This window comes from Notechis scutatus, chromosome 1 (genome assembly GCF_049901735.1).
Source record: "Notechis scutatus isolate UNSWTSFEM ecotype Mainland chromosome 1, rNotScu1.2, whole genome shotgun sequence".
NCBI classification, from domain to species: domain Eukaryota; kingdom Metazoa; phylum Chordata; class Lepidosauria; order Squamata; family Elapidae; genus Notechis; species Notechis scutatus.
Window position 1 is genome coordinate 73,994,256 of NC_142009.1, and position 12,272 is coordinate 74,006,527.

The 12,272-nt window shown below is 40.6% G+C and overlaps 1 protein-coding gene across 3 annotated transcripts in view; it reads left to right on the top strand.

Moving 5' to 3' along the window:
* The first annotated feature begins 5,117 nt into the window (after nt 1–5,117).
* The window catches only part of PCNX2 (pecanex 2), a 99,086-nt gene continuing 91,931 nt past the window's right edge, over nt 5,118–12,272 (top strand). For 2 of the 3 annotated variants that reach the window (XM_087967884.1, XM_087967893.1), the window contains exons 1-4: nt 5,126–6,045; nt 6,917–7,116; nt 7,991–8,099; nt 9,273–9,309. In XM_087967884.1, coding sequence (XP_087824010.1) covers nt 5,893–6,045; nt 6,917–7,116; nt 7,991–8,099; nt 9,273–9,309 — 499 coding nt within the window. In that variant the 5' untranslated portion in view covers nt 5,126–5,892. Of the gene's footprint in view, nt 6,046–6,916; nt 7,117–7,990; nt 8,100–9,272; nt 9,310–12,272 lie in introns of all 3 variants that reach the window. The other variant, XM_087967897.1, reaches the window with a different exon arrangement.

Consider the following 12,272-nt stretch of genomic DNA (forward strand, 5'->3'; position numbering starts at 1 on the left):
TTGCCTATAGTAGTCAGAGAGTTGTATCATGGCAACTGGATTAATTTTTGTTAGCTTGAGACGTTTCACTGCTCATCCAAGCAGCTTCATCAGTCAGAGCAAGTCAGTTGGGCAGGGAGTCCTTGTAATGTACCAATTATTGCCATACCAACCTCAGGGGCTTCCTCTCCCAAATGTGTTGCAATATGCCAATGAAGACTCAGTCATCCAGGCAAAAATATCAGAAGGTTCAATCATGGCAATTGGACTTTTTTTGTGTGCCTATAATAGGTGTTTCCCTGTTGTGGTTAGTTGGCAGCAGGTGCAGATGGCTGAGGAGAGCGAGGACTCTGATGAAGGGCCAGGACCATCAGGGAGTGGACTGCTGCCTTCAGAGATTGTGGGGGCTGGCAGCAGTGATGAGGTTCCCAAGGAGCCTGTGCCAAGTGTACATGGCACGAAGGATTGCTCGGAGGAAAGAACAATTACAGCAGCACAGGTGACTTGGGAGTAAGGCTGCAAGGTAATGGCCTCTCCCTCAAGAGGGTAAAAGCCAGGTTTGGAAAAGCGTTCTTTGCAGACAGCAAAGAAGCTCTGAAACTCAACTGGTGGACATCTTAGTTTGTGTTTGGAGAATCTTGTAAATTAGTTCTTATCTCTGGGTTTTTGTCAGCCTTGACAAACAACTTGGCAAGGCTCTTTCTTGTCAGAGCTAATTGTTGGAAAGCAGCCTTTTATCTGTAAAGGAACAGAATTGTGATTAAACCTTGAAAGGTGGGGGCTGCTGCCTTTGTCTGTGTTTGCTCTCTGGGAACCCGGTTGGGTCAGAACATTCCCCATCCTTCCTCAGGTAGACCAAATACTTATACAGTAAAGGTAAAGGTTCCCCTCACACATACGTGCTAGTCGTTTCTGGCTCTAGGCGGCAGTGCTCATCTCCGTTACAAAGCCGAAGAGCCAGCACTGTCCAAAGACGTCTCTGTGGTCATATGGCCAGCATGACTAAATGCCGAAGGTGCATGGAATGCGGTTACCTTCCCACTGGGGTGGTCCCTATTTTTCTACTTGCATTTTTACATGCTTTCGAACTTCTAGGTTGGCAAAAGCTGGGACAAGTAACGGGAGCTCACTCCGTTATGTGGTGCTAGAGGTTCAAACTGCCGACCTTTCTGATCGACAAGCTCAGCATCTTAGCCACTGAGCCACCACGTCCCCTACTTATACAGTACAGAAATGTTATAATTGCAGATCTGTATTAAATTCTCCACTAATAGTTTAGTAGCAATCAACTCTTTAAGCAAACCATCTTGCATTAGTTTTTAGCCTATTGTTCAGCTAGTATTTTTGACGCTTCTTTTGTCCATTATATATAGCAGGTGCTATAGGAATGCAGTGCCAAGTCTCCAATTGACTCATCCTCTCACCCATTGCTATTCATCTGGTTCATATGAACAATAACTTCCAGGATTGGCACTAGTGCCTTTTTTATCTGTCCTCCCCATTCTTTTCATTTCTTTGTAATTTTAAGCTTGTTAGCAGGGATTGTCTATGGAGATTCTCAGTCATCCAGGTCATGGTTGTCCCAAAACTGCTTTTTCAAAAGGCAACTGGCTTTTCTTTGTTTTTCCATGAAGACGTTTTGCTTCTTATCTTCTCTTGGGGAAAAAACAAAAGGAGGCCAGTTGCCTTTTGAAAAAGTATCCTTAGGTTAGTAGGGATTTGGGTTGTTTTTTTTAACCATTAGTAAAATGTAAACAGATTTGGAAGCATTTTCAGCTAAGTGATTGATAAAAGTGTTTAAAGTAAGATACACGCAAACTCTAATCTTTATAATAGGAGTTATCTTACATGGATATTACATTGTCATACAGATGTTTCCTTTTAGTGTCCCTGGAAAATTTCTCCAAGGTTAGTTGCTTTGGCAATGAAAAGTGGCCACATGGCAACTTAGCTTTTTAATGACTGTACTACAGATAGGAAAGCAGGCTATTTATTTTGAGCACATCATCAGAGAAAACCTCTGACTCCCCTTTTCAGTGATTTATAAAAGAGGAAACTAGTGGTAATTTCTAAAACGAACCTTCGCAAATTGCAACGCACACCAGCTTTTTCTGAATGGCAAAAAAAAAAAAAAAAAAGCATGATTGAAAGATGAGCCCACATTACAAATATCTTAAATGAATTTGTGGGAGATTGTTATACAAAATGATTCAGTTGGAACTTGGCTTCCCCTTCTATATTCCACTGTATTCAGAATGATGTAATGGTGCACGTTGCAATAGGCGATCTTTTAAATTATAAGCCTAATGGCAAGAATTGTTTTATAACTAATCTTTCATTGACAAAATCTTTCATTCCTTCCTTTTCTTGGCTGAGGACTGAAGCTTTTCAAAAAGGAATTAATACATGAATAAAGTGTTCCATTTTCCACTGAAAGTATATAAGACCTTCAGGAATTCATATATTGGACATAAGTTATACTGGAGACCTGAAGCTTGGATGATGGTGAACGTACATCTGTACAATTCTGTTTTGTAGAAGCAAGAAAACTTGAACCTAGGATGAAGGTGGGGTTCAAATCTTGAAAAGTTTTAAAGCCTGTACAGATTTATTTATTTAGTGTATGGCAGAGGTGGTATTCAACAGGTTCTGACCAGTTCTGGAGAACCAGTAGCGGAAATTTTGAGTAGTTCGGAGAACCGGCAAATACCAACTCTGGAGATTTTACAGTATCCTTCCCCTGCCACGCCCACCAAGCCACGCCTACAGAATTGATAGTAAAAAAAAAATGAATCCCACCACTGGTACAGCATGTCATACGTGAACTAGCAATATGTATTTCATCTAGATTTTCATCTAGATTAATGAAACACAATAAAATATAAATCTTTAAAAGATCTGTGTTCAAATACCAATGTCTAGGTCACCTAATCATTGGCGTACAGCCTTGTTTATATGCCCTCAGCTTACAGCTGGTCATGATGTGATTTACAATTTGATGTGGGACCCCGTAGACACACTGAGGGGAGGATACTGTGCCCCATTTATACAGGGAATACCGGCAGATGCCGTGTGAAGTGCAAATCCTATTCAGGATTATCCATTGCTGATGTAGTTCAAACCTGGCACTTTTCTTGTGGGGTCATTTTTATGTCTTCCTGTCTCTGGGCCTTTACAGACCCATTTGGCTTTCCACTGGGAATCGAGCTTAAAAGTTCTTGAGCAGGTGTTGTACAAGGGCCAGTGTAAGCTTCCTGGCTTTGAGTCTTTTGGCTGATAAAACGAGGAAGGTTGGCATGCATTGGTAGGAGTGAGTTCTACAGAAAGAAGAGAGAAGAAGCAGGCACACTTGCAACAGATTTTAAAAAAACCAATTGTTTCAAAGATGAGCTATAATGGTGAAAAGCTCACCTAAAAAAAGACCACCAGCTGGAGAAGAATGACAAACATTATTTCCATGCTAGTTCTATTCTGTGACATAGTGCGTAGATCAAAGAAAATGTGAGCGTATATGTACTCTATATCCAAAGGAGACCCAATAGAATTTCTTTACAGCCAATAAAGAAATGAGGCCACGCTAAAGCAGGCATGGGTATCATTCATAGTGGAGCATTCAATTATGAGCACATTCTTTGGAATGCAACATAGTAGCTTTGAGGTGTGAGCGGGGTTTGTTATTCCAACAAGCTGACCTTGTTAGGGAAGAAGAGAGAGAGAAGGAAACAGAGCAATATACATTTTTGAATATATTCCTTTGGTTTAATCATAATGCTGTGCTTAATGAATTGGCGTCATAACATGAATTTGCTAGTTAAAAGAGCCATGAGAGAAATACACATATGCAATAGCATATACAAGAACGGTTATGTAATGGTATATAATTCAAGACACATTCTTAATTCCAAATCACCAAAGACACCAAGAAGGAACAAGACTGCATATTGATAAAACTATCACTCTGTTCAAATATTAAACACAGCAGGAAGGAGAAAGCTTACACTTTAAAGCACTGGAAAGAACCCGCTGTGGGTTAACACATTAATTGAAGCATTTCTCCTTGCTGTTAAATTGGTTGAAAACCTTGTCAATGGCACCTCCTAGCGGTGGATGGAAGGACATAAAACAAGCATGTCTTGGCTTTGTAGTTCTTTGTATTTAAATCCATAGAACCTTTTCCTGTACCAAGGAGTCTACTTCGCATGACATTCACAATTCATCATTTTTGTGCAGGGTTTAGAGCAGCCTTTAGATAATTAATATAGATATCTCAATAGAAAACTTAAGCTGTGGTACCCAGCCAGAAGCCTGTGTCCCAGAGGTGCTTCTTCCAAGAGGCAACTGGACTTTCTGGTTTTCCTTTGAAGACGTTTCCTTCTTCAGCTCTGACTGGATGGTGGGGGCTGAAGAGGCTTCTTGGATGAGAAGCAAAACGTCTTCAAAGAGAAACCAGAAAGTCCAGTTGCCTCTTGAAAAAGCACCTTTGGGACAACCATGGCCTGGATGACAGAGAATCTCCATAGAATTTCAGAAGCCTGTGTGTTTTCCCCAAGGCAAGAGCAGTTAAAACAGGACTCCGCAATTTCAGAAACGGGAGAAGAATTATTGTTTTGTTCCAGGACGTGAGTTGCCATTTGACACCTGCAACACCTAGTGCTGACTCACTCAGTGCCCAACTCCATCGTTATAACTTCAGGGATTGATTTGTGGGGAGTGTTGTTTCTTCCCCCCCCGTTATCGTATACCTAAGAGTTGGAACGGACTTTGAAAGTCTTCTAGTCCAGGGGTCTCCAACCTTGGCAACTTTAAGACTTTGTGGACTTTGCTGACTGAGGAATTCTGGGAGTTGAAGTCCACAAGTCTTAAAAGTTGCTAAGGTTGGAGACCCTTGTATCTAGTCCAACCCTTGAAGTCTTCTAATCCAACACCTGAAGATTTCAGGGAAAACTCGACATCTTAGGGCAAATTTCGAGTAATGACGACATCATAGCACAATTCTACCTTTTATTTCGTTCTTTTTTCTTTTCTTTTCTCGCGGAGTCATACAGAGATAGCTTTCCGGGCTTGCTGGAGTTCTGGCATTTAAATGGCACCTTCCGTGTAATTTGGCCATAGTAGGGAGATGGTTTGCCACCGCCGTTTTTTGGCATGCTTTTAAGAATCTCCAGTCCAGCCTCGGATTCTGGAATCCCCTGGTAGTTTCTCCTGAAGTCTGATCCTAGTTTAGTGTCCTATTCCAAACAGGTTTAGCCTACTGTACGGAGGTAAAGGCAGGCTTGCTTCCTAGGTATTACTAATTTTCCCAAGATAGGAGACGGAGAGGGAGAAAGATACTTTTGCGGAGGCTAGCTGAAAAGATCGGGGAGGCAAAAAAGGACGAGGGTAGAGGTGTTCTCCAAGCTGGCGCCCCCCTACCCCAGTAACCATGTGCCGGGGAATGATGGGATTTGCAGTTCGACACACACGCACACACACACACACACCAAACATATGTTAACGTGTGCAGTTAGGGGCTGTAGATTATTAACAGGGAAACGGGACCCAAGCCCAGAAGGGAAAATACGTTCCAATCCCGGAATACGCTTCAATCATAGCCTGTTCCGACGTGTTGTTCCACCGCAAGCAGCTTAGTGCAATCTATTTTTAGAAAGGAGAGGTGGGGAGTTGAGGGGGGCGGAGTCGAGAAGGGCACCGCCTTTGCTTTGCATCCTTGGCTGACAGGAGACCCGGTTGGTGGATTGGGCTCCCCCCGCAGGATGATGGGAAAATCCTTCTAGCATCCGGCATGGAGGTTCGGGTGATGCCCGACGCCGAGAAGCATCTTTGGAGGGGGAGCCGTCGCTCCCGCCGCTCCCGCCGCCCCGAGCAACGGCAAGGAGATTGAGCCGGAGGCCTTTTGCGCGCAGGGCTTTGGCGATGGTGTCCCAGGCAGTGCAGCTGCTCCGGCAAGGAGTATGGGCAGCGTTGACCGGAGGTTGGTACCACGATCCAGAGCAAAGCAAATTCACCAACAGCTGCCATCTCTACCTCTGGCTGTTCTTGTTGCTGCTGCCCATGGCGCTGCACTTGGTGAGTCTGATCGGCCGGCAGGAGGTCTGGGCACACAAGGAAAAGGAGGATGAGGGGTCCTCTGGTAGGCCTCTGGTTTGGGGAAGAGGCACATGTTGCCTTCTTATTTACCACGATATAGGTAAGGGACTTGATAGATTCCTGGGTGCAGAGGAAAGACGTGAGGGAAAGGATTTAAGTGACAAAAAAGCAATGACCCGAAAAGGGATCTCAAAAGTTTATCATCTGTGATGGCTTTATTATTAATTGTAACAAAAATATTTCTGCCCCTTATTACAGAACTTTGAATTGCTTGTGCTTTGCTCCCACATTTTTTCTTCAGGCTCTGGGCTGACTAACAAAATTAAACGGGGTATATAAAGAGCTAATGGGTAGTTCTGTCAGTCTTGAGTATGATACCTAAAGTCTGATTTACGATGTTAATACGCTCAAGTAAAGTTTCTTTCACTCACTCACTCACACATGCATCTATGCATCCTAATTTTGGAGAGTTAAACCAAAAAACTAAGTATGAAATAAATACAAAGCATAATATCTTAACATTAAAGAAAAATGATAACATGACAATCACTAGCACATTTAACTATAATCTCTAATCCACTCGTCAGCCATGAATTCTATTAGCAAGTGATATTTTCAGCCTCAGCTCTCTTCTCTAAAACCTGAAAAGGAATAATAATAATGTACAGTATCTTACAGGCTTCTGCAGATGACACATTTCAAACAATTAGCAAAGGAACAAGGCAAATATCAGCTGTATAATTGTAGTTTTTTTAAAAGAGCACAACAATATTAATCACGATCATGTTATTTTAAAAAATGCTCAGTTCATTTTTGATGATGAGCTTGACTTCACTATTCTTCTGTCTAGGCATGTCCCCCCACTACCATTACAGCTGTCATCTACTGTGGTTCTGTGACCTTATTTTTCATGATAATAAAGATGATTTCTTACCGCCTGCACCTGATGTTTGACAAAGGAGAGATGATTCAACAAAAGCTCCCTTGTAAGGAAGGGAAACAAAATAAAAAAGATAAAAGAGACAATGCAATTCAGCATAAAAATCTCAGGTAAGTTTACTTTTCTATAAAAGGCTATTTAGTATTACCCGAACTCATTCTGTATGTGTATTCTTAAAATATGCACCTCATGTATGTGATGAGAGTCTACTGATGAATCATTTATTCCAAAATCATGGGATCAAATGGATGCTAGAAATTTATCCAGTCATAACATGTTTGTTGATCATGACAAACAGCTATTTTAGGAAAATAATGATATTATTCCCTGAAGAATAATTGATTGGCATTACTGCCATATTTCTAATAATACTATACATACCCCTGTTTGCATCAGAGCTCATTATGTCCAATAACAAGAAACAAAGTGAGAAGATTTTTTTTAAAAAACCTAAAGGATCAATAGGAAGCTGCCTTACATGAATCAGACAGCTGGTATATCTTGGTCAGGGTTGTGCAATGGGAACACTTTAACTATTTCACTGCAGTAGCTCTCCATCATAGTAGAATGTCTGTATCAATCATCCTTCCCCACCTTATAATTTCTAGTATTTAGTCAGAATTATTTAACTTCTTTCTGTGGGGTCCTTGGTGGTTTCTGAGCCTGCTTGTTTTCTTGAAGACATTTCATTACCCAACTAGGTAAGATCATCAGTGTACCCGACAGTTCATCCCTGAAGCAAGAAAGGCTGGGAAATGAACCTTCTCCATACAAAGCTTTTGTTTTCCATTCCATTATGGCTGGGCCTTTCTAGATTACTTGATACTTACCTAGAGCCAACGAGGCAGATGTTTCAGATTGTCCCTGAAGAAAGTTAATGGCATTTCTGAATCAGCTTGTAGTAAACACAGCATCTTTGAGAATGATTTATTCCTTATCTAATAATGATCATTAACTTTTTTGCATATGCATTATTTTGAACAGCAATAACATAGGAGACAGTGGTGCAGTCGAAGAGACCAAGCATAATGGTTCAACACCCACCATCCACAATAGCATCAAAGGGCAGGCTATCCTCTCTCATTACCCTTCGGTAAGCCCGGTTGGTAAACATTTGTCTATAATAATATGTCTGTATTTTTCACTCTATATATATGCCATTGGTGTCGTATTACAACAACACATGCAACATGGATTTTATTTTAAAAAGAATAGCCGCCTCCCACCATTTCTTTCTCTTTTTTCTTAATAAAACAATATATGCATTGTGCTTCAAGGTTTTGCATGTTGGAAAACTGTTGCCCTTGGAGAGAAGCAGGAACAGGGAAACTGTTATGATAGATTTTGCTTCATTCCAGGAAGAGTAGAGAAGGGAGTGGAATTTTCTTCTCATGACATTCATGAAACTCCAGTTGTTTTTCATTTTGGCAGTTACTCTGGAAGTAAACTTGAAAGCACAACAGTCCCAAATTCTAAATGATTATTGAAAGTAACAGGGAAATTGAAAACGGGGAAAAACAATCTTGGATCTGGGCCTTGTGGGAAAATGTCATCAGCGCTGAGAACTGAGTATTCAAGTGAGTAGAAGAATGCTGGGAATTGTTAAACTGAATCTGGTACTTGTTCTAATAATTCCCCTGCTTCTTCACAAAGGTGCTGTCTTGTGGCAGAACAAATCTAAAAACTTTATTTATATTTAGAGCCTAGTCTAACAAAGAATGATTAGCCCAAGATCAGCCAGCAAGCTTCATGGTTCAATGGAAACATCTTAGGACATCTTGGTCTATATTTAACACTTTAACTATTTCACTGGATTAGTTCCCCATCATAGTAGAAGCTCTGTATCAATCCACAGGAATGATATCCTTCCCCACCTTATAATTTCCAATTTTAGTCAAAATTATTTAATTTCCTTCTGTGGTGATCCTTGTTGCTGTCTGAGCCTGCTTGTTTTCTTGCAGTCATTTCATTACCTATCAAGGTAATATCATCAGTTCACCCCACAGTTCAACCCTGGACCGAAAATATTCTCTTCTATTGCCAATTTCTTTTTATTGTGAAAACAGATAACCCAATGCTTTCTTGTAAACGTGGTTGTCTGGCAAGCTATCTTGCTGTATATTCAAATCCAATGGTTTTATTCATTAATCTTGAGATTCCATTGGTTTAATGGAACATGGAACATAAATACATTATTGTTGCTCTGAAACACATGTAATGTTACATTTACAGTGCACGTCATTTTAATTGATGTGTTTCGTTTCAGAACCTGCCAGCTCAAGAAACCATTGAAGATCTGAAAGGTATGCCACAAACACTATTCTATGGCAGAGCTGCACAACTATGGCATTATGAGGCTACAAATGAGTTTGGGTTGCTTACATGTGTTCTTGCAATCTGCTGGTTAGCTTCCTCCCCATTTGTCTAACTACCAGATTGCGAGAACACAAGCCAGCTGTCAGGCCAGAAGACCTAAACTCATTGGTAGCCTCACCTTGCAACGAACAAGGGCACATTTAATTTTGCAGTGACTAAGATCATTGGCCATTCAGGCACAAAGACAGCCAGGAAAGTAATTGAAGTCCAGGAAACAGTCCCCTTGTCAGTTAACAGGAGCACTGAATTACCACCAGCTTATCAAATACTTAGGAGCTGAGGGCTTGGCAGCACAAGGAAATGATAGCCAATCATCAACCATCAACATGCCAATCAGCCAATAGGAAGACAATACACGACTCACAAACACGACTCACAAAACAGCCCAAGGCACATATTCCATTAGAGAAATTCCCTGAAGATGGGCTCCAGTGACTGATCCAAATTCCATTTCGCATCATTATCCTGGAACACATAATTGCGGAAAACCCCACAAAACCCACCACTAACCGAAATAGAGCCGTATAACCAATATCCAACATAATTGAGATTGATTGGAGCGAAACAAACCCCCCTGACTCCCCCACCCCCCCTCCCCCCCCCCCCCCCCCCCCCCCACCCCCCCCCCCCCCCCCCCCCCCCCCCCCCCCCCCCCCCCCCCCCGCCCCCCCCTATAATTGCCTTTGTGTTTTCAGAATTTTTAATAGCAATATTTTTTGAATTTTGAAGATACCTGACTAAGTTAGGTAGCTATAGAAATTGAATAAACGAACAAATAAAGGGTTTTTACCTTTAAAAAATAATGTTACATACTGAACATATTTTCATGACTTTCTATTGATCTATATTATTTGTTGTAGATTCTAACTCTGAAGAAAATAATAGGTGCTGTCAAAATAAATTGAGACATATTCACTTTCCATTCCAAGCAATGGGATGTAACTGCACATTAAATGCTAATTTTAAAGAATTTTTCTGGAATGTCTTTTCTGAGAAAGTTGATATGCAGTATTGTTAGGTATAACATTGATACCAAATATGGTTTGGGTGAATAAATATATAAAACTTAGATATCATGGTTTAAGTGCTTATCACTTTAAGCACAATGCTGCAGGCAATTAGCCCATTAAGGGTGCGGTTAGAAGTTACAATATAAGGAAGCATTAGAAGCTGGAAAGCTTACTGCGACAAACTGTGTCTTACTGTGACTCTAACTGTGCCTGTAACTGAGATGTTCCTGTCTGCTACTGTTTGCTGATTTACTGCGTAATTCTACTGTTCTACTGTTTGAACTTCTTGCTGAATATCCAGCGTTTGTTCCTCTGGAGAGAGGCACCGGAGGAGGAGAAGATATCTTTATCGGCTGATAAAGATATTGCAAGGACTCTTAACTTGACTATAATAGTGAGTCTTACTGGATGGAAATACTGTGAATGACTTAATGGACTGAATGACAATGCTTTAAACTCTAAATGGATTAAAAACTATTTAAACTACAAACAGTGTTTGTGTTCAGTGTGTGTATACTCTGGGGCCCTTCCTGGCTTGACTACTGCTGCAATACTCTGCTAGGGTTAATCCCCAAACCCTAACATTGGTTATGGGCCCAGCAGCATAGTCTTACTAACCAGGATATAGCAGAGAGAGTTGGTGTGAGTTGCACATTACTGTAAAAACAAACTGTTTTAATTAGTTTAAAATAGTCAAAATATCTGAAGAGTAATGGCACAAGTAAATTTGTCACAACTGTCCATGATATCCAGGCTGGATGGAACAAACTATGTTTCATGGTCAATGAAATGTAGTTTACTTCTACGTAAAGAAGGTTTGTGGGACATTATAGCAAACCCACCAGATGTGAGTAGCTGGGATCCTGATGATGATGATGATAACGAAAAGTTACAAGACTTTAAACTGAAGAATGAGCAGGCTTTATGCATCATAGGACTGACTCTCTGTGATCAGCAGCTTGTCCATATTCGTGGAGAAGAAAATGCTGCAAACTGCTGGGAGAACCTCAGGAAGATTTATGTTCGGGACAGTGTAGGAGCACATATAAATCTTACACGGAAGCTTTTTCGAACGCATCTTCAGAGGAATGGAGATATGTTAGTTCATTTAAACTGTATGAAGAGCATTTTTCAAGATTTGCAAGAAAAAGAGCTTATATTTAATGAACTGCAACAAATCTACATAATATTATCTTCATTAGATCAAAGCTATGATGACTATGTGACTTCGTTAGAAGTATTGCCTAAGGATAGCCTCTCATTAACCGAGATTACAGGCAGGCTACTAGAAGAAGCCAGAAGAAGGCGTGAGCGTGACGAGCTGAGAGAAGATAAGAAAGAAGAGAAATTATCTTCAAAGCTTGAAAGAAACCAGCAAAGCAAAGTACAGCACCTGGAAGAAGAGAATTTATCTTCGAGGCATACACAATTAAAAAGTGTTTTAATTGTGGAGGCAGAGGACATTTGGCAAGATTCTGCAAAAAGAGAAAAAGCCAGAATATAAAAAGCCAAAGAAAGCATTTGAACTAGCCACGTTTAGCAACTCTGATGTGAAGAATGATCTATGGGTGGTTGACAGTGGCGCATCCCACTGCATCACAAGAGATAAGACAAAATTTATAAAAATGTCTAAAAGCTCTCAACATATATCTATTGCAAACGGTTGGAACCTGAATGCGAAAGGTGAAGGTTTTGCACATTGTCCGTGCATAAACCAGGATATAAAAATGTTGTATGTATAACTAAAGTTTAATTTGCTTTCAGTAAGGATATTAGATAAATTAGGTTATGTAATTACTTTTAAGGATAATAATTGCATAATTGAAAAAGATAACAAAAGGGTAACTGCAGCTTTAAATGGAACATTATATGTCTTAGAT